Source organism: Manacus vitellinus, unplaced genomic scaffold (genome assembly GCF_001715985.3).
Source record: "Manacus vitellinus isolate BGI_N305 unplaced genomic scaffold, ASM171598v3 scaffold_6_pilon, whole genome shotgun sequence".
NCBI classification, from domain to species: Eukaryota; Metazoa; Chordata; class Aves; order Passeriformes; family Pipridae; genus Manacus; species Manacus vitellinus.
This window is the reverse complement of record NW_021940750.1, coordinates 16,640,581-16,667,184: the sequence shown is the minus strand read 5'-3', so window position 1 is coordinate 16,667,184 and position 26,604 is coordinate 16,640,581. Positions and strand designations below refer to the sequence as shown.

At 34.9% G+C, this 26,604-nt stretch overlaps 1 protein-coding gene across 2 annotated transcripts in view; it reads right to left on the bottom strand.

Annotated features, from left to right (window-relative positions):
- The window catches only part of NPAS3 (neuronal PAS domain protein 3), a 607,971-nt gene that overhangs the window by 400,822 nt on the left and 180,545 nt on the right, over positions 1-26,604 (bottom strand). Inside the window, exons 2-3 of one of the 2 annotated variants that reach the window (XM_018082872.2) lie at positions 21,534-21,778; positions 21,371-21,421 (exon numbers count right to left, since the gene is read on the bottom strand). In XM_018082872.2, coding sequence (XP_017938361.1) covers positions 21,371-21,421; positions 21,534-21,778 — 296 coding nt within the window. The remainder of the gene's footprint in view (positions 1-21,370; positions 21,422-21,533; positions 21,779-26,604) is intronic. The other variant, XM_029964290.1, reaches the window with a different exon arrangement.

Sequence of the window (26,604 nt, the reverse complement as noted above, 5' to 3'; positions counted from 1 at the left end):
TCTTGTAAGTTCTTAAAAACCTTGTTTAGGGAATGCAGTAAACGTGATGCGGAACAGACTTCAGGAAACCAAGAGATCTAGCATTTCACCAAAAGAGACTTGAAAAATAGAATAAAAAAGCTGTCTAAAATATAAGCCTGTCATACAGACTGATAAATTGATAAAGGATTACAAACACAAAGAAAGAATAGTTAACATGAGGAAGGTAATTCTTGTCCTAATGTCAGATCCACTCTTTGCCTTTTTGTTATGACTCAAGTTCAGCAACACTCATAAATAATTACTTACTCAAAGCAAATTAATAATCTAGTTTAAATCCACGAAACTCTTACATGTCTAAAAACATGTTTAAATCTTTTTTTTAATTCAGGAGATTTGTTACTTATGATACTAGAAAGTCTTTCAAAAAATCAAAAACCAGCAATAAAAAGTAGAAAGTTTTTTTTTTAAATTGCCTAGGAAAAATCTTTAATTTTAGAAAAAGCCAGCTATCATATGGGAAAAAAAAAAAACCTTCCTTGAAAAACACAGGAAGAAAGGAGGAAGATAAGGTAATTCCTCTATCCTCACATATATACACAAGAAAAACACACAGCCTTGTGCAATTCACTGTATGCTGACTTTCAGATACCAGCACTAATGGGGAAGAGGCATGATTATTAAATACTAGCCCAATTTGTTTTGCATAGAAGATTGACTATCCTGAGCTAAAGAGATAAATTTGAAATACTTGTGAAGAAAGTAGCAGGAAAAGAGCTTAGCATCCATACTGTAAGTTTCACCTACTTACTTGTACTTGTGAAAACTGGGATTGTTGAGCTTTTATGATGTAGATACACCTTGAAAGCTCACATGATACAATGTGATAGCTGTGAAAGAGGAAGATGTTGAAAAAGATACACGTCTCCTCACATTTGTCAAGAAAAAGGTGGAATAGCCAGATAGTTTAAATTCTTAAAAATCTTAGAGACCTTGGAAACATTCACAAAAATTAGGGTTAAGATTAAATTTCTAATTTAATCTACTAAGAATGGACTTTCATCAGTATTTCTGTATGCCTGTGAGGTTACCTGCTCAGGACATTCACTGGGTAGAAGCTTTTACATGATGTCTGCTTTTTACAAAACAAAACAAAGTTCCTGAATATGCAGAAATAAAAAGTAGGAAAAGACAGCAGCAATGTTTAATGGACAAAAGCACTTTCTTATGACGGAGGAGGGCAGAAGGTGATAATTTAGTGTTCCAGCACAGATTTACTGGATAACGGCCAAATATTTCAAAGCAAACACAGCTGTAATGTTTATGTTAAAAACAACAGGCTAGGACGGCAGTCAATCAGACATTCTGTATCCTTCAAGTACTGACAACAAATTGTTTCTTTCCATACAATAATGAGAGAAATTGCTGAAGTGTAACATGACAGAAACCTCTGAGAAAATGGTGTCTTCCTTATAGGAGGGAATTCTTACTTACTTTTTTGAGTGCCTCTTAAAGACAATCCCATTCACCAGTATCACTTAACGATTTCAAGGAAATTGAAACTGGAACTAGAAATATTGCTACTAATAATGCTGCTGCTGTTAATGCCCAAATCCAAAAGAATGGAGAGACGTTTTAGTTCCTAATATCTTCAAGACCATTTTGAGTCTCTTTTACAAGCCTGTATTGGAACTGTGTATGTGATATATATAAACAGTACATGAGAATATTTAAAATCTTCTCCGGAAAACTGAGCAGAAATATGTATTTAAATGAAGTGAGAATTGCAGTTTAAATTGAAGTGAGAATTGTAGAGTTTGATTTTATAAAAAGAGATATGGCAAACAAACACACCCTTTTTATTCGCCATGTTAATATGTGACACCTCGACTTCAAATCATCTGCCTTAGTATAAACTTACTGGGACATACAAAATGAAAAATAACTTGGTCCACATTAAAAAAAAAAGTCTTATTGTAATATTTATATATTGAAATGCACTTTATGACTCTACTACACTTAATATATGCTTCCCTATAAATGTTTAAATAAAGATGGTCCTAAGGCTTACAGTTAACTTACCAGAAAATTTAATATAATATACAATCTTGAAAATAATTCATGTTACAGAATTTGCATTTTCAATTTTTAGATTTCATTATCATCAGCTGTTAAATCTAGATGTATTTCAACTAACTGAAATTTAAAAACATATTCAAACTCGATGGTTTTTATTCATTTGACATAGACTGATGGATGAGAATCTAATGAGCATTTCTTTTAAGCATTTGAGAAGTTGCTATCTATCAGTTCTTCTCACAAAACAAGTATAAATATTTCCCAGCTTAGATAAAAAAAGTGAAATAAAAATTGAGAATTTAAAAAAAATAACAACCCCCAACCTAAATTCAAAGGATAAATCCCATCATGTCCATGTAATTGTCTATGAAACAACATCATAGATTCTAAGTGTTAACTGAGTCTTACAAGTAGGTTTAATACATTTTTGTAGAAATAAATTTTTAAAGAAATTTGCTAAGAATGCATGGGATTTTCATATTCTGCAGGTTAAAGCATAAATGCAGTACTGAAAAACCTCACCACACTGAAATATATATTGTACTCCTATAAAAGGCACATTAAATTTGCCTATAAAGACGTGTGCTCCATTTAGGTATTTTATGCCTATGTATGCATGAATGTATATGTAATACAGACATGAACAAAAAATATAAAAATATACTATATTCAAAGTGATCATTAAGATTCATTTCAGCAATTCTATCCCTGGGAAAACACATATAAGCGTAGCAAATTAATATGGTCCCCATACATTCATATATACTTATATGTATCCCCAAGATATACATAATATGAGCTGGAACTCAGCTGAGGGAATTTTGAAATCCAATCTTCTGAGTTTTTTTCCAAACGTTTCTTACATTTGGGCCTAGGTGGATGGAAGCCCTTCCTTTTTTTATATTCATGTACATTTTTCTAAATGTAAATATAAAGTAATTCAGTGGTAAATTAGGCCTTGTAAAATTATAGAGAAGGATGTCCAACAAGTAGTTTCATCTCACTTTTCTAGATTTATGTTACAGATGTATTTGTATTAAAAGACAAAAAGCCTGAATTCTTTAACATTTGAGTATGAAAAAATATGTGCATAAACTGATGTGGGGTTTTTCGTTATTGAACTTTATACACCATGTTCCATTTTGACTGAAACAGTGAAATAACTAGCATGTTGCCTCTCTGAAGCCGAAAGCAATTTCCTTTTCTAATTTTAGTTATGCAAAGCCTATGGGCATCATCAGCATTTAGTAATTAGTTTTATAATTACTGCTGTTTTGCTCACTGTCATTCAATTTTTCTTACAACATGGTCTGGGATTGAAACATCCCACATCCACAGCTGTGTAAATTGCCATCCATTTATAAGACAAAAAAAGTAACATTCAACATACATCATTATTCAGTCAAGAATGTGTTATTGGTTCTTAGGTGATGCTTTGAGTACATAAGCTGTTCAGTAAAATGCAAAGAAAATATAGTTCAAATACTTAATAAATGCTATATAAGACAGGGAAGTCTGGAAAATTTAAATGGGAAATAAAAGAATTTCCATGAAGTGACATTTCAGTCTATTATTAAAACCAAGATCTGTTCCAAATATGGGGAAAAAAAGTATCTTTTTTGTTTAAAGAAATACACTGAGCCGAAAAACAGTTGAATTCAGAGTTGTTGATAGTATAATTTGATCATTCTTGTTAGAAGTATTGGTAGTTTGGCAACTAACTACAAAGTCATTTAACCAAGAATTACCTATCAATATAGTGTTGATACATTTAGACACGATATTCCAAAATATTTTACATCAATAAATACAAAAAATACAAATGGTTTTTGGTGTGACATATTCACTTAAACCTAGACATTTTTCTTAATGAGATTATACCCCAGCAAAATTAGAGATTGACTAGAATTACTATGTTATTGTTTTAAAAACATTAAATTCCAAAATTTGTATTTTTTAAAATTTCTAACTTGAAATATGATGTCAGTTATGAGTTTTTAAAGGCTAGAAATGTCATAGTCAAATAAGAATAAGAAATCTATATTTTTTTCTTAAACATAATTTCTTCAGTGAGCAAGAATTCATATATTTTCTAGAGTGTGTCTGGTTTAAAAAAAATAATCACGGCAAGAAGAAAATTCCTACAAAAGGTTCTGCCAGTGTCAGTCAGCTACCACTGATGTCAATCTGCTAGAGTAGAGCTCTGCTCTTAGAGGGAACCACCTTCCCTCAGCAATGGAGAGACCAGAGAGCACCAGCACGAATGCTCAGAATGGAACACCAGCAATGGGACGATTCACATTTGCAATTCCGTCCTTCCTACCAGAAAGCAGAATAATATAGACCTTTTAATCTTATTCCCTATCTTTGTTAAGCTTAGCTAGGAGAAAACAGCTGCTAATAAACATAAAGCTCTTACACACAAAGAGCTAGGCTGCGCTTAGCCCAATGAAGGGGCAGAGGAGATATGCCACTGCAGAAAAAAAATTTAGGTGGATTGCTTTTAAGGATTTTTGTGGTAGTGTCCACTATTTATGTTTCACATATTTTATGTGACATATTTTATGTTTTGCTATTTTATGTGACACAACTAGAGTCACACATTTTTGTCTCAAGTGATAAAATAATTCTAAATATTTTTTGCTATTTTTTACTGAAAAAAAAATCTTGATTTAGAATAATTCTTATTGGATATACAGCATTCAGTATGACCTGAGTCAGAAAATTCATTGTTTTCCCAAGGAGTAAAATTTTAGATCTTTAAACAAAGCCTGAATAAGCAAAAACAAATTCTTTGTCTCCAGTTACCTACAGAGTATGGGATGAGATCCTCAGAGTCAAGACTCAGGCAACTGCCACAGTGGTTGCTTATTGCTCCTGCAGTGCTTACTAACTGTTCTTACCTTACAATTATTAGTTACAGTCTACTCCACTGCCCATCGTCCCTCAGAAGGTCTATAGCCCACAAATTGTCTTTGTGGGCCTCTCAACCTTATTCGTGCTTCGGGAAGGCAGCAGGATGCACCTGTGCATGGTTACCTGCATGGTTGTGCCATTAACACAGCCCAAAGCGCCCTGGTGGCTGTACACCCCACCACAGCCTGCCCAGCTCTGGCCTCCTGCCCAGCTGCAGTCCAGCACAACCACAGTCCCTCTGAAGGCCATGAAGTGACAAGGGCGTCTGTCCCCAGGATGCAGGTCTATCAGGAAATCTCTCACACAAATATGAAGTGTGCCTTTGAAGAACTGATGCCTACACGCTACGCCAATAACTGGTTTTTCTCTTTTCTGAATTTTTTTCTGTTGTTTTTGGTGTTTGGGGGTTTTTTCTTTTTCTCTTTCTTTTTCTTAATAAATGAAAACCTGTGTTTGGGCAAATATCACTACCATCTCTGCCTTCCTTCATTCCTTAAAAAAAAAAAACCCATATTGCACATAATTTTTGAGTAAAAGAAATATTTTCTTGTTTTGAACCTCTGAAAACAGCCATTTGGGGGACTATCTGCTTATATGTAACTAGATGATTTCTTTTAGGGAAAAACAAAAACAAACAAAAAAAACCTAACCCAGGAATCCAAACACAAAATCTGAGAAAAGCAAATTTACACATTTGTGCCTCAGAAGTTTTGGCCTTCATTACTAAAACACATATATCCACATACAAACTTTTTTCATCTCTGAAATACGTAAAAACACTTTTATTGAAATACTGCAGGAAATACACCTGAATAAAACCCAATTATTTCTAATATAACTGAAACATTGTATGCATTGATACACCATTCAAGCTAGAGGAAAAGCATGTCATACACTGTCTTCTACTTATTTGAATGACATGCTACACAGTATTTAAAAAAAAGCTGCAAAAATACACTTTTCATGTATTGTTCAGGACAACTATTACTAACTTACAGGAATATCAGTACAGAAAGATATTTTAGAAGCTGGAGTAACTGATTGATGAGAATCTATTCAGGTGCCTGTTTACATCTAGGGAGACAGTTTGACAGCAAAAAGCTGGGAGAAGGGCTTGAGCTAACCCTCCTGCACTCCCAACATGGAGAGCTGCTTTGGAAAATCTGCCTGAAAATCCCCTCTTTGGTTTGTATGCATCCAGTAAAACATTGCAAAGGGAGAAGAAGATTCACTATGGAAGAAACACTGTCTGATGGATGGAGCAGATACATAAGTTATTAGCTGTAGCACACTCTTTTTTGCTAGCTTTTGAATATACTCTGCAATAACATGTGCAAAGTATTTTGAGAGCTTCAAATTACAATTCTCATATAAATGTGAAGTAATACTGTACATTCCAGAAACCTCTTCATTCATAAAATATTCCTGACCATATGTCTGTAAACTAATAGCAATTAACAAAATGGCATGAAACATGGCACAAAAAAGTGTGAAAAATAACACATGACAGAGATCTGATACATCTTCAGGGAGAAGTTTGAGGGGGAAACACTCCAATGTTAGCAACATTCAGTGGCTATCAGAAATTTATTTCTTCTCATTTTGTCATTGCTTATTAATCCCAACCAAACTGACAGTCAAAGGTTAAAAAAGGGAATAAATTAAGATTATTGTCAATCATTACATATAGAAGAATAATTAACTCAGTATGTTTATTTATCTATTTTTGCTACTTGATTAAATGAATGATTGATGCCAGGTTCCTTGTTTTCTTTTCCTTCTTTTTGTCAGTATAAATGATTGGTACGAAACTAAACGAAGGTATTAAATTGAAATTGTTAGAAGCACAAAATATATGCCAGGTGGATTCAGATGATTTCAAACTTTCTTGTTACTCTTGTAACTTAGTAAAATGCATTTATATATACACAAACAATTCCATTAATAGCAGAAATAAACTGGAACCTGACATTTTCCTCTCAAATATTACATATTAATATTCAGGTTTCCCTTTAAAAAAAAAGGAGTATTTTAATACTTTTGTAGAGAAGTTTTGCAAATGAATGCACTTATCCAATTTATCCTTGGATAAATATACAATTTGTCATTGAATAAGTAACATGTAACACTTTGTGCAAAGATGCCAAAGCATTTTTAAATGCTAACCAGTGTTCTGAGTAACAAACTCTAGTATATATCTTTGGGAAAGAAATCAAGGCAGATACGAGTACTGTCAATCCAAAAATTGTTGGTAATGCGAGATGAGGGAAGAAAGTAACTGAGATAGAAAGTATGGGTCTCTTCAGTCTGCCAGTAAGAGTATACTCAATCTCCTCCCAGCAGGGCAACAGTGAGACCACTTCATATGTAAGAGTTTTCTTTCCTTACTCACTTTGTAAACAAGAGAAGTAAGACCTAAAGTTCTGAAACCACTCCAAATTTTTGAGGACAGATGAAATCCCAAGGCTCTGAAGTGAGGACTGAAGCACAGTTTCACCTAAGCTGACCAAAAATTGCTGGCTGGGCTAGGAAAGTTAACTAAATGCAACTGCATTTTTGAAAAGTTAAAGGAATTGACCCTGAAGTCTGAGAAGACAGCTTTTATATGGGATTAAAAAGAAAGTCAAATATCTTTCTCCCAAAGCATTTCACAGTGGTAAACTATTGAGAGCTTGAAACCGTTGTCTGTTACTTACAGAATTTACTGCTGAGAACACAAACTGAAGCAAGTCACCGTCAAAATCTGCGGTTTTATTTCCACTTGTGAAGAAACTACCTGACTCTGAAGCAGCTACTGTCTTGTTAAGGACATGGCTCATCTCTTTTCACTACTTGGAAATATTGGAGACAGCTGAACTCAAATCATGCAGGTGGTCTGAGGAGGAGTTCACTTAACTCTAATTTTGAACCAAGGGAAGTCTGAATTCAGGAGGAATTATTTTCTTTCTATTTCCATACAAATTCTAGCTCCAGTTTATATGCTGTTTTAGAAAGTCTGTTCCTTTTCCCTGCAGATTGCTAGCTTCTGTGCACCACAGTACTAGGATTGTTGAGGAGACTTTGAGGTAGGTCTGGATTGAATGGAACCTTTTTTCATGCTTAGGAAGGATCTCCTGAGCTCACTTAGTTTGGCTGTGCTTTGGTTTCTCCTGTCCAGCTATGAAATTGATACCCAACATGACAATGCAAGTTCTCTCAATAAGACTGCTATCAGACTGGAAGGTGTCCAAAGGAATTCTTCAGACAACTCTGAGTAGATTTTTGTTTCCAGAAATCTGAATTCTGTGGGTAAGGTAACATTACACCTGTACCTATCCTGACCCATTCAATATCCTGACCCATTCAATATCCTAACTGTGAAAGCCACTTGCCCCATAAGATTACTACCCAAATCTCACCTTGTGGTGCCTGTTCTCTATTTTCAGTTTGCTCTATCACAACTTATTCCTATTGAAAGAATGACGCCATTGAAACAAAATATAAAATTAAGGGTAACCTTCAGCATTCACAATTATTCACGAGAATTCACCTCCTGACATTGTTCAATCCTTATCAGCAAAAGGAATCCAGAACCACAATGAGGGAGACATTAATGTTAGTTCCCAAAGTAGAATAGAAACCAAAATGACCCATCCATATTACATGAAAATGTATATTGAATACATATATTAAATCAGAGAACATCACACTGAAATAGTTACTGCAAGTTTTATCTTAGGTTTTTATGACACTGCTACTGAAATACTGTGTTCAGCTATGGTTTCCTCCATTCTGAAAATATGTTAGAAAATTGGATAGGACTCAAGTAAGAATGATTAGACTTCTGAAAGTCATTCCCTGTAGTGAAAGACTAAGAAAGCTCAATTTATTTAGTTACTGAAAAGAAGGTTAAGAGGATCACAATACCTACATGTGGAAGAGATTCTGACAGTAGGCAGCTCATTAATCTAGTGAAAAAAGGCATAACAAGATCCAGCGTTTGGAAGCTGAAGCTGAAATAAGACTACAAATGAGGCACACTTTTTTCACAGTGACAGTAATTAACCGTTGGAACAATCTGCACAGGGATGTAGTTGACTCTTTATCATTTAAATGCTTTACATCAACATTAGATACTTTCCTAAGAGATAAGCCTGTTTCTCAAAGAGATGCAGAAAATACTGGATGAGGTCTTCTGTCTCAGGTCTGCAAGAAGTCAGACTGGATGCTTATCACAGCTGCTCAACATTGTACCTGAACAAAACACTTCTGCAAGTGCTCTGCACTTCAAGGACCAATCATCTCATGTCCATGGTATCTATCCTTTGTGTGCAGCTCAGTTCAAACAGACGCTGTCTCCAAAATTCAGCTTCCTATTTGTCAGGTAAAATGATAACCCTTTCAAGGCAGATATGGAGATCTTCACATTTACATTCACTATCTGGCATAATCACTGCTGAAGACCAAATTACATCAAAACTGCCCATAAACAAACTCTGCAAAGCTGTTTGACCACTGATTTTGCCTGATGCTTCTACCCAAGGAACCTCTGTTGGGTTGACTCCAAGCTAGTGATGAGTGAGTCAATATGTAGGTCTTGTAAAATGTTGGAGCTTTTAGTCTCGAGGGTGCCAAATGGCCTCTCAACATAGCTGCCTGTGTGAAAAATATAGTTCCTTTATGTTTAATGAGGTTGTTAAGGAATCAACAGCCTCCATGAGGATGTTGAAGAAACCAACAAAAGCAAAATGTATGACGAGGTTAGGTGAGCTGTTAATTTTCCTCTCAGCAACTTAATAACATTTGTGAAAGAAAACTTGCCCTTTAAGTCTTCAGGATAGGACGTGGGAGCAAAAGAATAGCAGAGGAAAAAAAAATCCCACAGAGATAGAAACTACAAAGATAAGAAAGAGTAAATAACAGCATTTATACACAAAATAAGCAGAAACAGCTGACATATAATGGTAAAGAGAAAAATGTTTAAAGTATTAAATAAATGACAAAAATTCTTATCTTCAGAGAAACAAAATTAAACACCCCATTTCCTCACCTCTAGACAGGGACAGAGAGAAACATTTAAAATGTAAACAAAAAATAAAAACTATGGCCTTGGAATGTGGTATGAGGGTGGAAGTCCACAGAAAATCACACCTGGACTTGCCATACATTATACTTGCAGCAGGTTTCTGTAGGGGTTTTTTAGAATATCTAGTTATTCTATTTTTTTTTTCTTGTGACACTCAAAAAATTGACAATGGACTATAAAATGTTTAAAAATTATTAAAGGGACTTTTTTTATGAGACACCTAATTAAAACAATATAACACAGAGATGCAGTATAAAATGGATTAGCAATATTCCTTCTATTTGATTGGTTCATTATCTACCAAGTGCAAATCTTTATGTTATTCTGAAAAATATCTCCTCACAGACATGGGTTAAATTTCTAAATGGTTAAATTTCCTTTTGTTAAATATAGCATTTTTACAAAGGATATGAAGATAGTGTTATTGCTTGAGAACTGGACTCTTAGTCTTAGGGCATGGGAACGGGCCTCTATTCCCTGCTCTAACGCACACTTCTCATGGGATATTGAGCAAACCACTCTCAGCTGGCTTTGCAAACGTGCTCAGCAGCTGCTTCTTATGATCAGATTACCAAAGTGCTGAAATCTTTAGAAAATCTGGCTATTTATTTTGTAGCTGAATAGGATCAGAGATCTTTTGAAATCTGGCTCCAGTTGGAGCGCTGCACTCTTTTGAAAAGCTTGCTCTAAATCTGTATATGCCTCAATTTCTCTATTAGCATTATCAGCACTGTTCTACATGAAGAGGATGAGAAACAGCTAGCATACACAGTAATTCAAATCTGAAAGGGGATATATAAATTTACAGTTTCTCTGATAATTGTAGAAATACAGTAAGTACTTAAAAAAGTAAATAAAAAAACAGTTCCTGATTTTTCCTAACCTTTACACAACTGGTTTTCTTTAAGATGTAAAGCGAGGTAATGTTGAGGATATTATTCTGCTTGCTATAGGTAAAGTTTTGGAATTGTCTATATGTATAAAAATGTGAGCAAAGATATTTCTCCATCTTTCTTTTATGATTATGAATATTCATTTAATGACTTTACAGATGATGAAATAAGACATAGAATTATGTACTTGCATGTGGTACTACCACAGCAAAGGAAAGCAAAAACAATTTTTATACCATACAAATAGAATGCAAAGTGACAACAGACACATGCTTGTGCAGATGCACTCAGCTAAGTCTGCGAGTAAGAATTACAGCGAATGATGTGCTCAAGCACTGAAATTAAGGTAAGAATTTTCTAACAGCTCCATTTAGGAGGATGACTCTGGCACAATTGGTGTTAATGAGTTTGTTAGGTATTTGCCTTTCTTTCCTTTCATAGTAATAGAAAGCATGGTATGACTAAAGCCTTTGAAATTAAAAATAAAAATGTTTACCTTGGCTTAAAAGCTAGAAAATAGATGTTTCTTAAGGGAGCTTGATATTTCAAAACACAAGTTCCCCAGCTGTGTAGAGATTCTTATTTTCCTTGCAAACTTGGAGGCTATATAGAGGCTTACATGTTCTCTAAATTGTAAGCTCTCTATGAAGGGTGTTCTCTAATTACTGACAGCTAATGAAAACAGTTTTTACTGATCTCTCTAATGTCCTGGGAAAGTCTTTACTATAGATTCATTGTATTCTACTTTATATCCCTGATTGAAATGGGAGACCACAAGAGCATAGGGATTTGGTGGAAACTCGATTTCCTTCCTCAGGCTTCAAAGAGAACAGTTGCAGAAATTAGGCTGCGTTGATATTGTGGTCAAACTTTGGTCAGACTGTGGTTATACTTGCATGTTATATAGATATAAAATCATTGCACTTTGGTTTTTAAGATTGCTGGGTCTACCTCTGTTGACCAAAGGTATCTAATACAACTAATACATCAAAGTAAGAATTATTATTAAATCCATATACTTCCAAATTCACTTTCAGGACTCTGACTATTATTTACTCCAAATATTGAAACAGCCACTTTGGAAAATACTAATAAATATATAACTGCAAACAGGTGAGATGGGAGGATTTATTCCTTCTATTTCAAAAAAAGGTTTTGTGTTTTCTTTCATTTCAAACAAAATATTTGAGTCTTAATTTTTTACTTGTAATATGGAGTGATGTAACTCTTGGTAAAACAAATATTATAAATGCCCATTTATTTACACTGCTTTATTCCCTCTAGGCACTCCCTGTCTGGGTTTTTTATTTGTTTGGTTTTTTTTTTTTTTTTAAGTTTCCACTACATTAATTATCAGTTGGTTAATCTATTTCTTCATACAGATGCATTTATTATCTCTGCAACAGATTCAACCAGATCTAAAAGCAGCATACATGCAATGGGAGATATATGGTAGAAGTTCAGATGACCCAGAAACCAACAAACTACAATAATAGAAGAAACAAAGGCTAAGCTGTATTGAATTTAGCAGGGCTTTATGTATGTCCTTACATTCTCCGCCCAGTTGAAGAGACTAAGGTATGAAAGATATACTGAAACTGTTAAATCCAATCATGAGATCCAGTTTCTCAGCCTCTTTCATTTGCAAAATGGTGCACTACAATATTGAGCTTGACTGAGACTTTTTCCAAAACATTCTTCATAGCAAAGGCACTTTCCTTATGTTCAGAAAAGGGCAAATAAAAAGACAAATAAATGTTCTATCAGATATTGTAATCTACAGATAGCAACAGCCTTTTTTGATTTTACATACCAAAAACTATAGCAGTGATTACTGTTTCTGATTACTAAAAGCAAAAAGCAGAACAAGCACTTTTGGCACACCGGATTCATTGCACATCTGTAATTGGCTAACCCCATCATGTGCGTTATTTGAAAAAGTTATGTAGACTGCACATATAATTTAAGATATTCATGCTTCTAAAAAAGACCACCTGGAACTAACCCATGCAACACAAAACATGAATCCAAAAATCATATGGAAGCATTTTATTAAGAGCTTTGGAAAAGAGGACTGTTGCAGCACTGACTTTTACATAGAAATTTCTACTGGATGAAAATCTATATCATTACATATGGACAAGAAATTAACTTGGTTTTAATTTGAAAGTTTTTCCTGGGTTATTTTATTATCATCACTAAGGTTGGACCAATGCAACTGTCAATACTATATTCCTCCTCACATATTTACCTCTGCAAGTCTGAAGCCTGTGCTCTTGTCAAAAGTTGCTCAGCCAATACCATCAATGTTGTCAATAAGTAATTGTAATGACAAAACCCACCATCTTTTAGGTGGAATGAGAAAGGTATGTTCTCAACTCAGGAGTGAATTTTATTGATATGATAAGTACTACTGTGCACAGAAAGACATGAACATTGAAGGAAAAAAGAATGAAGTGAAAAGTTACAAACTTTGAGGTTTCTTTTAAATATTAATATTCTTCACCAGGTTGTTTTCATTACCAAGACTGCATTAAGAATGCAAAGATGTATAGAAAAATGCAGGACTATGAAAAGGAGAGAGTCAGCACTGGAAACTGAGTACAAGACAAAGACATTATGCATATTCAGTGTTTCATCTATGGACTCAAAAAAAACCCAAATGGCTAAGAAAAATAAGCCGTACTAAAGAACATAATGAAAATGCAAAAATGACCAAGTCAGTGTAACAGCACAAGAAGAGAAAGGAAGATGAATTGCAGTGTAGTAGAATGGAAATACAGTAGTGGCTGGGAGTGAGAGAAAAGATGTTAAAGTCACTTTTTCCATTTCCTTGCTCTTAAAAACACTTACTGTGTGGTTGTTTTCCTATTTAATTTTTAAGTTGTAAGGTGGAGTTCTAGCAATAAACAACTCTTCCAGGGACTGACATCTGATTGACAACATTTTAGAAAAAGTATTAATTTGTTACGAGCAGTAAATGTTTTGTGTCTCCACAGAAGTGATGGATAGAACTTTTTATGAGACAAATAAAACGCCATGAGAAAGTAAATCATTCTATTATTTCTGGTAGCAAAACTGGAAGGATCAGTTAGGTTCTTTTTACGCCTTTGTTCATGCAAGAAAAAAGGAGAGGTGAATTTGAAGTGCTTTTCCCATTATTCCTGTTCTGCTTCATAAAAAACCCCAAATCCTTTCAGTCATTTAACTCCAGTAGCCTGGAGTTTAGGACAGCAAAGATAAACATTTAGATAATAATAATATTAATATTAACAGTATTCTTACACTGAAACAAATACATTTTAGGAGGTTTGATTTACTAGATTGTTGTCTGTGATCCAAACATCATTGTAAATTGCAAATTTTAAATCAGCATTTGAGCCATGTTTACTACCAGTTCATTGGTGACCATGCCCAGAGCAGTTTCTGGAGAAAAACACAGAAACTCCATTCTCAATAGTAACTTTCACTTCGATCCGCTTTCCAAGATCACTTAGTTATATAGTTAATGTGCTTAATTTGGTTCTGCCTATATAATGTTCTTCCAATATTTTAAAAACATAATTCTTATGCACTAGGACACCAAATGCCTTAAAAATACTTCAGTATACAATGTATATCCTAATTAACTGTACTTATAATTTCAGATAATTAATTTGGGTTTGTATTATAAGAATTACTTCCCATTTATCCAAAAATACACAATCTTACTTTTATCCTTTTCGTGCAAGAAATTTCCCAGTATTTTGCCTACAATTTCTTTGAGGCTAAAACAGATCAGTACTACAAACTTCACACCACCAGCACTTTGAAAGAATGGATGAACCTGAATAAGGCTGTATCAGGGTAATCAGAGTGATATTAGAGGTAACCCAACCCTTGTCTGAAGGACACAGACAATTTATTCAACAGTTCTGGAATATCTGAGAAACACTGCCAGCTGGGATTCAGGATGATGATGCTCAGGAGTTTCATATTCCCTTGCTTGTACCATGGCAAGTAACCTATTAAAGCAATGCAGAACCACAACAACTACAATGGGCACATGACTGTAGATATTACAGAGATGTGAGAAGTTTTCTCACTCTGTTTTTTTTGGCACGTCCAAGACTTATATCTTTTTTCAAGTATGTTTAAAAGTTTGACATAGGCACTTAGGAAACATTTCTTATTTTCCCAGCAAAAATGATACACACAGAATTCATCATTTATGGGTATGACTCAAACACAGAGGAGGCAGTTCTTGGAGCCCCATGTTTGGGACTCCAACATTTGTATTCCAGCAGCAGAATGCTTTTGCATGAGAAGTTTGAGGGAGAAACAAGGATGATCAAAAAAGACAAAAACCACAACAATCTACAATAATCTCATATTGACAAAGAAGATATGATATAGGATCAGATAATCATTTAGGTTGGAAAAGACATTTAAGATGATCCAGTTCAACTGTTAAGCTAAACCTAACTCTGTCAAGTCCACCAAACTATGAACTCTTGAGACTCAAATTCTCCTCCCTTAGTTTTTCTAGTGTCGATGCCTATGATTGCATATGCTCCTTCAACACTGCTGTTAACAGTAACCTGAACTATAAAGACCCATAGAATGGATTCTGTACAAGCAAGCACTTAAATAAACCTTATCAACCTGTTCTGTCTTTTCTGCATCAATAGAAGTTTTACTGTACCTTACTGCTAAAGAGCCTTTACTGTCTCCGGAATGGTTTCACATTTCTAATACACATAAATCTATTTTTTCTTGAATTTTCTAATACTTTTAGATTTTTCCTTAATGCTTCTACTTGTCTTTGCCAACATTCTGCACCTCAGACATTACAGTTTATCTTGCTATGTATTTCCCTTTAATTCCCTAAGTTTTATTTAAATAATCAAACATATTTTTTCAAAATAATTGTTTTTATTATTCATTCTGAAAAAAGATGCAGTTTTAGAGTTTTCAGGTGCATAGAAAATTATCATTTCAAAAAGTTTTTTCATCAAAATTTTTCCTGACAACCAATTTCACACATAAGTTTACCCATTAGGCAATTAGACCCTCAAAAGTACTAAGTATATTAGTCAGCATCCTCCTCCATTTTCAGAGATTGAAAGCAATCAGGTTGTGATCACTTGTCACCAGGCAATCACCAACTTTGAGTCCCATATTCAATTCATCTTATCTATCACAATGAGATTCAAACCGAGCTACCTCCCTTTGGGTTCCATATCTTTCATACCAGAAAGTCATCAATAGTTCTCATAGAGAACATTAATGTTTTACCACTGACCTCCTGAAATTTTCCGCACTTGATTTCTACATTCAAACGACACCTAATCATCTTATGTAACTTATGTGATAGGTTGATGACTAAGCTATCTACTCCTACAGCTGCATTTCCCCTATGACCACATAAACAGGTTTACAATGGATAAACATTACTCTTACAATCAGTGTTTGATACTGATACACAGTTCGATACTGAGAACTTCATAGTGGCCTATATAAAAACAGTGATAAGATTCTTCTGAATTATTCTTGCAAGAATAATGCTTGCAAGACAGGGAGAAATAAATTATAGGGCTATCAAGAACTCTCCAGCACAGGAGCAGAAGTTCTGCGCAAAGCGGGATGGTAAGATTTGGAGATTCTTTTCATAGCAAGGAATACAACCAATTCATCTGCATTATTCTCTTTTCATCTGATTGACTTTTTTGCTTTTTACAGTGAAAACAAATGTCTTAGGCCAAAAACTCTGAGGAAGAAAGTAATTCTTATTTCTTTGCCCCTGTAGATAGTTTCCCTGAGAGAAAATTGTGTAGTGATTCAGAACAAAAGGCCAGTCTTACTGGAAGGTTTGTGGGTTTTGGAAGGGAAAGGCTTGTACTGCCTTGCAACTCCTGCTCAGAAGACAACACTCCACTTAAAATATAAAAGGCTAACAACAGGTAATGTTATTTAAAGTGTTTCCACAATGAGATCATGCAAAAGAGAACAACTTATTTCTCTCTTATAAATGCCTACATATCCAGCACAGAAATTATTAGAAAAAGATATTTAAATTAATGAAAGTAATTCCACTTGACATTTGGGATAACAATTACCACACTTTCCAATTATCATTATTGTTTATTTTCTTTCCCACAGAATTCAAAGTGCTGGACTTATTTCCTCCACCCCAAGTCCCACAGTATGACAAGACATCAAGTTCATTTTCAAGCTACACTTACATATTTTGTTTATTTTGAGAATGGATCCTTTGAAAAACATGCTAGATTGAAGGAAACAGGTGTAATTTTGTTTTAAATTTTTTCTTTGTATCATTAGCAATTTTTTTTAAACTATCATTACCAATGCAGAATTGAAGTAACACTGAATGCTTTATTGCAAGTAGTTTTTCAGTTGTGTTTACTTACATCAAGCAAGAACAATTTGGATAAGAAAGATTTCAATACACCGCAAATACTTCTGATAGCATCTGATTTCTTTTCATACTGATATATACTAATTCCAGAACACACACATAAAACTACCTAATTGCAGAACACAAAACACTTAAAGCAGAGATGGCTAAATTAGAAGTGACATTCTTTATACAACCTACCAGTCAGTCAGTACTATTTACTGAAGTCCTTTTCACTCCTCTGATGCACTCCCATTCATCTCTTCTCTTACAGCAGAAAAGTAAGGTTATTTTACTTATGTAACATAAAATGTAAAGATTTGGCTTCAAAAAATAAAAGTCATAATAAACCCACTTTTAACTTGACACCCTCTAGTTTCCATATGTCACAAAATTCAACAGGAAATTATGGCCTTGCACAAACACTTGTATCTCCAAAAACAGAAATTAACACCTCGCTTGAATAGAAAAATAACTAAAATTTAATAATGATTTTGATGTCATCATGGCAAATTTCCAGGACAAGGGTTTGCAAACTTAGGCACAGACTACCATATCTAATTGCTGCTTCAAAAGAAACAGAAATGGTAAATGCTGGGAACTTTGTTCAAGACAGAGTCGTGAGCCTTCTTTTTATAGTGACAGTGGTCCCCAGTCAGAAACAGTGTCCCAAAGATTGCCCAAAACCAAAATACACAGCATGACTTTATGTCAGCCAAACAGATTCAAAACACCAAAGAACAACAGTGTGCCTCACGCTCCTCTCCTCACTTCCTCTCTTCACTTAAAAAAAGAAAAAAAAGAAAAAAAGGTGTGGCTTGGTAAAAACACCCACAAACAAACTTGGAGTCAATGATTTGAAGACACTATTCCAAAATAAGAGGGTTCTCACAAGAGTTTGATTTTGGAAAAGGATTACAGGGCCTAGTATCAGAATGTACCACACGTTTTCAAGTGCCATGCTAGGTAAAACACCACTTACTAGCTGAACACACAGTATATACTGTGTATATTCTATTCCCAGGTAACTTTTAGAAAACCCATCTTTGAGTTAAAAAAATTGATCAGTGGCTTATTTACTATTGTTGGAACATACCCCAAACTCAGAATAAGGATGGAAACAGAGTTACTACAAAATAGTACATATTTTATGTACTATCAAAGAATGGCAATTTTATTCCTACTGACTCTAAATAACCTTTCTTAGAGACTTGCCCAGGTCTCTAAGAACTGTCTTTAAACTCATCTTCTATGTGTGTATTTGTTTACAAGGACTAAGACTTCCTATACACAGAAAGCCTTAGATAATGTACCAAAAGAAAAATAAGTGAAGTCTGCTCTATTAGAAGATGGAAAATATTTCCATTTTTAGCAAATGTCAAATCATGTCTATTGCTTTTAAGATTAATAAAAGATATAATGGTTTCTAGATCACCTCTAAATAAAGATTACTATGAATGGAGAAATGATTTACCAATAGTAATCACAATGAGATTTCTTTAAAGGTTACAATCATCAGTTATTTAGCTGAAACACTGCTGAGAATGCCTGGTCATTTCTTGAATAATGCATAATGTTCATTGTAGATTTGATCTGTATTATAACAATACAGATATTTCTACAATAATGGAGAAAACTATCTGATACTTTCCAATTGCTCAAGATATTTCCATGAAGTAATTGACTCTGGAAATATTATATGGAGTTACCTGAGTGCTCATTTGGAAGCATAACTTGCAGTGATCACTACACAGTAGGCATAAGAAAACAAACTCATCAGCCTTTACAGACTTGTACGAAAAGCTGTGATAAATACAGGGCAGAGTAAAGGACCTTCCTGAAATATTAAAATTATTAAATTGCTGCACAGTACTGGGGGAAAATTTAAAACTAAGCTTTTAAATTTAATGATTAACACAAGCAGATCAACACATTTGGAGGGAAGAAAAAAAAGCAGTTGCCTACACAATGTAAGTACCTCTCATATAATTTTCCAAATACCTTTAAGTCTATTCAGAATATTGCTTGGGCACACACAAAGTATAATTTCTAGTGTTTTATTGTAGGTTTATCAACCATACTTCATGTGAAGCTGTAAGCTATTTTTGTGAGCTTGTTTATACAAATGAACTTCAAGGGCAGCAAAAAGCAACCTTAATAAATGAAACTGAATTTCTTTTGATGTAATTTCATGAATGTTTGATCAGAATGTTTCTACGTAAGAAGAACTGGTGAAGTAATAAAATATACCTGTACTCTACAGTTAAACTTGCTTATGTGAAATTCTTATACAATGAAACACTGTTTCATCAAAATTGTTTCAATATACTGACATATAACTAATACTACTTACTGTAAAGCTAAGCACACAAAAATGGGAAAAGAAAAAGGCAAAAACCCTTCCTCAGCACCCACATACCCCTACCCTAGAAGCATGGGAACTGTATCACCAGATGGGTGGAGGAGCAGGGTTATCAGATAGGGTGAACAGGCATTAAACACTTATCCAGCTCTTTTATAGGAAGAAAAATGTTAATCTAGATCAGACTATTTATGTTGTTGTTTAAGAATAAGATCTCATTCTCCCTTAAAATTCCTTTACTCATTAGAATCTCTGTACAGAAAGGAAGCTTTAGTATTCCGGTATATGTTCCACAAGAGGATAATGAAAAACAGATCCCAAATGTGCTGAAGACATTCACAGAGATCTGCAGAGCTCAGATTTTCAGTAATACAGGACAGCAGAGTCCACTTTACATCCACCTTGAAACACTGTTTAATTGCCTGAGAATAAACTCTCATCCTGAAAAAATGGAGAACATTTGCATATTATATCAGCAGGCTGATGAACCATGTTATACTCACGCTCTGAATGATGTAACTATTACCTTTTTCTCTCCATGAGAATGATATATAATGTAGCAGATAATATAAATTAAATATATAAAATGACCACAGCTATGTCCAGCTACTAAATCCTAGCCTGAAAGTGTTTCAGTTTTTGCCCTCCATGTCTATCTCCCTCCACTGAAAATTATAACTTTCCTTAACTAATATCACTTCCTTTAAATGGAAGAGCAGGTAAAAGCCCTTTGCACCATCCATACCAGTAACCCTTCATGGACAGTAGTGGTCTGATAAATAAGATTCTATCTCCACCTCCTCCCTCCACCCTTAAAGGTGGCTTTTCTTTTGCCTCATTCTATCTAGTTTAGTAGAGATTAAGAGTTTATGTTTCATAATGTGTGGAAAAAACCTAGGGTGCTCAAATGTCATATTCCTCTTTCCAAAATATGTTTCCACCAAAGTATGAGATTAGTAGCTAAAATAAAGTGGGGAGTTTTCTATGCTGTCAAAGCCAGGACAACCAGAAATTCCAGGTTTTGGCATGCAACTTGCTCACCTAATTTAAAATGCTTATCAGACAGCAAGATCACACTCACTGACATGAGTAGCATAAGTAAAAAAAAAAAAATTATTAAAAAAAATCCACTTTACACAAGTAATTGGAAACACTACCTAAGACCAACAAGCACACAACCTCAAAAACCACTGACTGATTCTTCCTTTACCTGACTTTGTGGCAATTCACATCTAAAACTGATTTTACTGCATGACTGCTTGTTTGAGCATGAAAAAGGTTGTTTAATATTGAAAAGTCTATTTTGTCTGAAATGTTGATAGATGCCTAGTGGTTCAGAAGTCAAAATAATTTCTATAGATATTACAAGATGATAAATAAAATCCTAGTCTCTCACCTGAAGGTTTAAATACTTGGATGTGATGCTCTCAAACTTCAGAAATAGATGATTCTACATTTAAGGTATAGTCAGAGAATTAAGAGATTGAGTTCTCAAGGAATAATGCCATGTTCCTCTCAAACACATCCTTATGTAAAATACTAAAACAAAGCAACACAATATTAGCTAAATAACTTGAAACAATTTAGTCTACATTACCCAGAAGACTTACAGCTGTAACAGTTACATCAATAGGTTTGTTTTTAAATAAAAAATAAATAAAATAAGAGGTTTATTTCACCTTCACATGGTGTCTTTCTCATGCAGACCTCAGATTTCCACATTTGAATCCCTTTAAAGGATTTGATATGCAGGGAAAGAAGAAAGGATTATGGTAAAAATTTCAATTTAGAGGTTACTAAAGGCTGCCATATTCGATACTACACAACATATTTTCTCCATACCTTTTACTGATGTATTCGGTGGAGGTCCTTCCATTCTCAAGTTCCACGGAGGATCACCTTGATTAGCAAAATCCCTCATTTTCAGATAGCTAATTGTAAGTCGGATGATGGATGCCTTGTCAAGCTGGCTGGTAATGGCTGCAGGCAGTGGCAACAACTTCGCCAACTCATAGAATTCAAAGTTCTCTTTTCCCCGGCGAGAGCGAGCAGCATCTCGGGACTTTTCCTTCCTCAAAGCTTGTAAACTGAAAGAAAATAAACAAAGTAGGACATTCATCAATATTTGCTTTTTCACTGCTAGTCTTCTCTACAAAGAACCACATTTTCAAAATGCTGTCGTGTATGGATCTACAGACTACAGGATGTATGAAATGGTACTCCAGACTTGAATGATTAAAACTAATGATAATATTGGAGTTTCAGTAGTGTCCAACATAATATGTAAGTGCTTTTAACTTATTTCAGCCACTTTTTTCTTAGCCTGCCCTTCCTTTTTTTGCTGTGAGTTTTCTGAATTTGCAAGGATGCTGTGTACATGGGGCTTATCTTCCAATGTGCCATTGCTTCTCCTGTATCACTGTGACCCAATTTTGCCTTAACTTGTGACAAATTCTGACTCTTGGGAAAGGTTTAAAAGCACATGACTCAAGTGTGTGCCACCTCTGACAGGGTCTGCAGTGCAGCCAAGACAACCAAACATTGTACAGTATCTTCTAAGTCACAGAAGTTTAAGTCTGGTGTAAGAATGTAAACCTTCCTGGATTTCATGAAGCTGCTCTTTAGGAGTTGTTCAACTGTCTTTCAAGTGAAAATAGTAATGTTTGTCAGAAGGGTGAGCAAGCAGTTAATACAGTTGCATGCTTCACATTTCTGATTGTAACTCACTACCACACACATGGCAGACTGTCAACTTTTTGGTCAGAAACAATCTTCTGCTTTACACAGTTGGAGCTGTTGGAAACGCAAAGACATTAATTTAGACCTGTTGCATCAATGTATCACTTGCTACCATCTATACAGGACAGGTAAAGGTAACTCAGATTTTAATGCTGGGCTATTTGTTTAATTGGTGTAAAAATGCTGTAAGCACAGTGTGGAGATAGTGGTTAACCACTGGAGTCCTTTCCTGATCTTTCCCTGTAACTCAAGTTTCAATATATAATAATAAAACTTTGCAAGGGAAAAGGGATTTACCTTTTTTCTTGCGTGTTTTGGGGAAACAAAGAAATGTTCTTATTGATTCATATTGCCTCTTCTGCTTTTAATGAGAGGGTTTTCAAGTTTTTGCCTTTTTTTTTTCTTTTTTTTTTTTTCCAGAGTGTTTAACTCAGGATATTATAAGCTTCAACATACCTCTGCCTTGGTGAGTACAAGGTGCTGCTGATACTGGGACTGGTGTCTGTCAATTCCTGCATAAAGCAAGTATAAACTGTTCTTGTCACTCACTAAGGATCTATCTTTCCTCATTTGTTTACTTATTAATTTGATGAAGTTAAAGCCACAGTTTCATTAACGAGTCATTGGTTGACAACAGAACTAGAATTCAACTAGCGTATAATGGAATAGCAAATGCTTCTCCCAAGCTTCCATGACCCTTTCAGAGACTCTGGATCTTATCAACAAAAAAATCATAGTGGCCAGATCTACAAAAGCACTCTTGCATATGAAGTAAATCAGTAGAATTGAAGCGCACAGATATAATACCATGAATCTAAGAGCACTGTTTATACCTATTTTTCTAATTTGGAAATAAACTACAGATGTTATCTTATTTTTATGTTCTTAGCCACTTGCATTTTTGTAGCCATCTCTGCCACTTCAGACTTGAAAGGGCATATCAGCTGGGCCCTTAACACACAAATGAAATCCCTCCATGACACTTCCATGAGAATGGTTAACACATTACATTCCCTACACAATTCCATACCAATAGCAATTATATTTAAAAAGACAATCTAGCTAAGAAATAGGGATAGTAAGGAGGAAACAGCACATCCTTACCCACAGATAAAGACAAACAATCCTACTGAATCACACAGTAAAGTATCTACTTGACTATGAGCTCTATATAGAATGTTAGCAGCTTGATTTGTAAATTATATTCTAGCAAAAAAAGTATCTGAAAAATAAGATTTCACAAAACTCATTGTGGATGCATCTCTATCCAATTTCAAATTTTAAATATCTACAACCATAGATGTGGAAAATCCCTCAAAAGGTGCATTAAATATAACACATAGAAGCATTTTATGTATATACAGAAATCTGGGAGCTACAGCTCTGTGAGGTATGAACTGTCCAATTAATTCCAGGGAAGTAGTATACACTCTGCAAGTTAAGTATCTACAACAGCAACATAAGGGAAAGGCAGGTAAATTGGTCTCTGCCCAATTGCTTGCAAGTCAAAACTCAATTTCATGTTACAAGGCATGGCCTTTACTACCTGTTACTACACTTTTTTTTTCTCAGAAGCCAAGCCTGAGAACCTCAAGTTCAACCGATCAAATTTGAGGAATCCAGAAGAACTGAGATTCTCAATCTGTTCTGAAAGTCTGCACCAAGAGATTCACACCTTCTTTCCAAAGCACTTAATTATAACCCTGTATAAAAAAGGAGCACTTTAGAGATCCCTAGTAAAACAAACCAGAAACAAACCTCAGCACCTTCTGAAATTGAAAAATGTTAGAAATTGAATAGCAATAGAATATTCCTTAGCAACACCAAAGTCTGAATCTGCAGTTTACAAGTCCAGTAGAGGTTTCAGGAAATTGCTGAAACTGAATAATATGTTGAAATGTAAACTAATACAAAATGTTTCTGCATCAGTAACAGTTTGCAATGGAAGTCAGTTAAGCTGAAAAGTGAGGCTACCTGTGTCAGCAAACAGAATCATTTGAAAGCAACCTATTCAAACTTTTACAATAAAAAAATTAGAAGGGATGGGGAGCTGACAAAAGAAACTCCTGACCAACAGTATAAAGAGTAACTCGCCTTTTCTCCCAGTCGTTTGGTATTTTGTCATTTGTGGAAGGTTCACATAGTGAATCAGGTCAAGGAATTTGTAATTTGTAGCACTGTCCTCTTGGCATCAGTGCATTAAGCTAAATTTAGAAACAGTGTCCATCAATATGTGCATACAAGTCCTAATTTCTGCTCTACATAATTCCCCTAGGGAAATAGACTTGTAGTGTCAGACACTGCAGTTATGCTGATAAAATGGGTCCTTAATTTGAGAGCAGTGATTTCCTCAGCAGGATGCAGGAATTCATTAGATATGACCTAAACATCACTGTTAATCCTCTCTGGCACCTGTGATTCTGATAGGCAACATCAGCTTCATCGTCAGATTCTCCTAACAAAGCAACTTAACTGGTACTGATAATCCCAAGAGTATGCTGGAAAAGAGGGGTGTGAAGCTCACAACAGCAAGCAGTGGTGCTGACACTGAAGAAGATAACTCATCTTAGGTCCTGTCATATGACACCGGGATTAGAGGTGATTCTTGGTAACACAGACTAACTTACTAAAGTATCAGGCTGTAAAAACTTAGAAATACACAAGATTTCCTGCTAATGAGAAAAAGTGTGAGAAACTATACCCATGTTTGCTATGTGGATTTCAAAAACAGTCAGAAAGCATCAAGAAAGCGAGAATTACAGGATCAAGAGCTCTCACATGAGAGAGGAGGTCCCCCAACAGACAATTGAAACTACATATAATATCTACAATACCAACAAGAAAGTAACAGTGGGAAATATACCCCAGGGATATAAATACTGCTCCCTCTTGCCTTTTGTGGAGAAGGAGCAGGAGCTAAGAAAATTGTATCAGAGTGCACCATTATAAAATATAAAAGGATGATGTTGTCATACAATGGTGAAACTTCATGCATTCCTTTAAGAACATATTTCTCATAGAATTTCCATATACAGAATCCACTAAAGAAGACTAAGAGGTTTCCAGCTGCTAGCTCTGATAATCCTGAGAAGCAGTACCATATAAACAGCATATTCAATGGCTTGAAAAATAATGCTTTTGTTAGATAGGGTTTCTAAAATATATTTGTTTTCCTTTCAGGGCCTTTCCAGATGGGCTGATATAAAGGGGGTCTGGCTTTTACAGATGAGAGGGTACAATAAATACTATCATATAATTCTAAAATGGTATACATGACATTTCTAAAGTAGATTTTCTATTGAAGACACAGCAGATGCAGAAGACGTGATAATATGATGTTGCATAAAAGTTTTATGGGTTACTTGTGATTTCATTGTGCTTGTGGTCATTCCAAGCTTAACCTGCTCCATATTTTATTTTATATAATTTTACATACTTTATATTCATAAGCATATACATGTATCCATACCTGTGTGCACCCACGATCGTCAAGTCTGACCAATCGACATCTGTCACTTTAAAGCTGGGACAATCACAGCTGCTAATTTTTGCAGCATTTAATGGCAATCAAACATGTTGCAGCATATCAACAAGTACACTGGTCTGCATTAGCAAGGATTTTTTAGCATATGTTCACACAGAATATTCTTGGTTGGAAGGGACCCACAAGGATCATTGAGTCCAACTCTTAAGTGAATGGCCCATACCGGGATCAAACCCACAACCTTGGCATTATTAGCATGATGCTCTAACCAACTGAGCTAATCTCTGGGTCATATGAATACCTTGCTTTCATGTCTCACTTTGGGAACTAAAAATCAGTGAAAAAATTTAATTATGTGAATTCTGAATGAAAACAGTGGAATGGTTGCAGTTATAAATAAGTATTTCTGCCTGCAATTTCAAAATATAATTTGGAAACAGGTGCATCACAGACTTGCCTGCTTTTAGAAAGGCAGCTCACATTTGCATTTCACCTACTGTTCCCTTAAACCTGACAGAGTCAAGACTCCTCAAACCAGGCTTCTCAGAAACATTGATTTCCCCCTGCACAGTCCCACGTAACAGCACTGATAGGGTTTTGTGGTAGTCTCATTGGACTTGTCACAAATAGAGACTGGATTGGGAGCAAAGGCCATAAAACAAAGTTTGAGGGACAGATGGACTGCTGAGC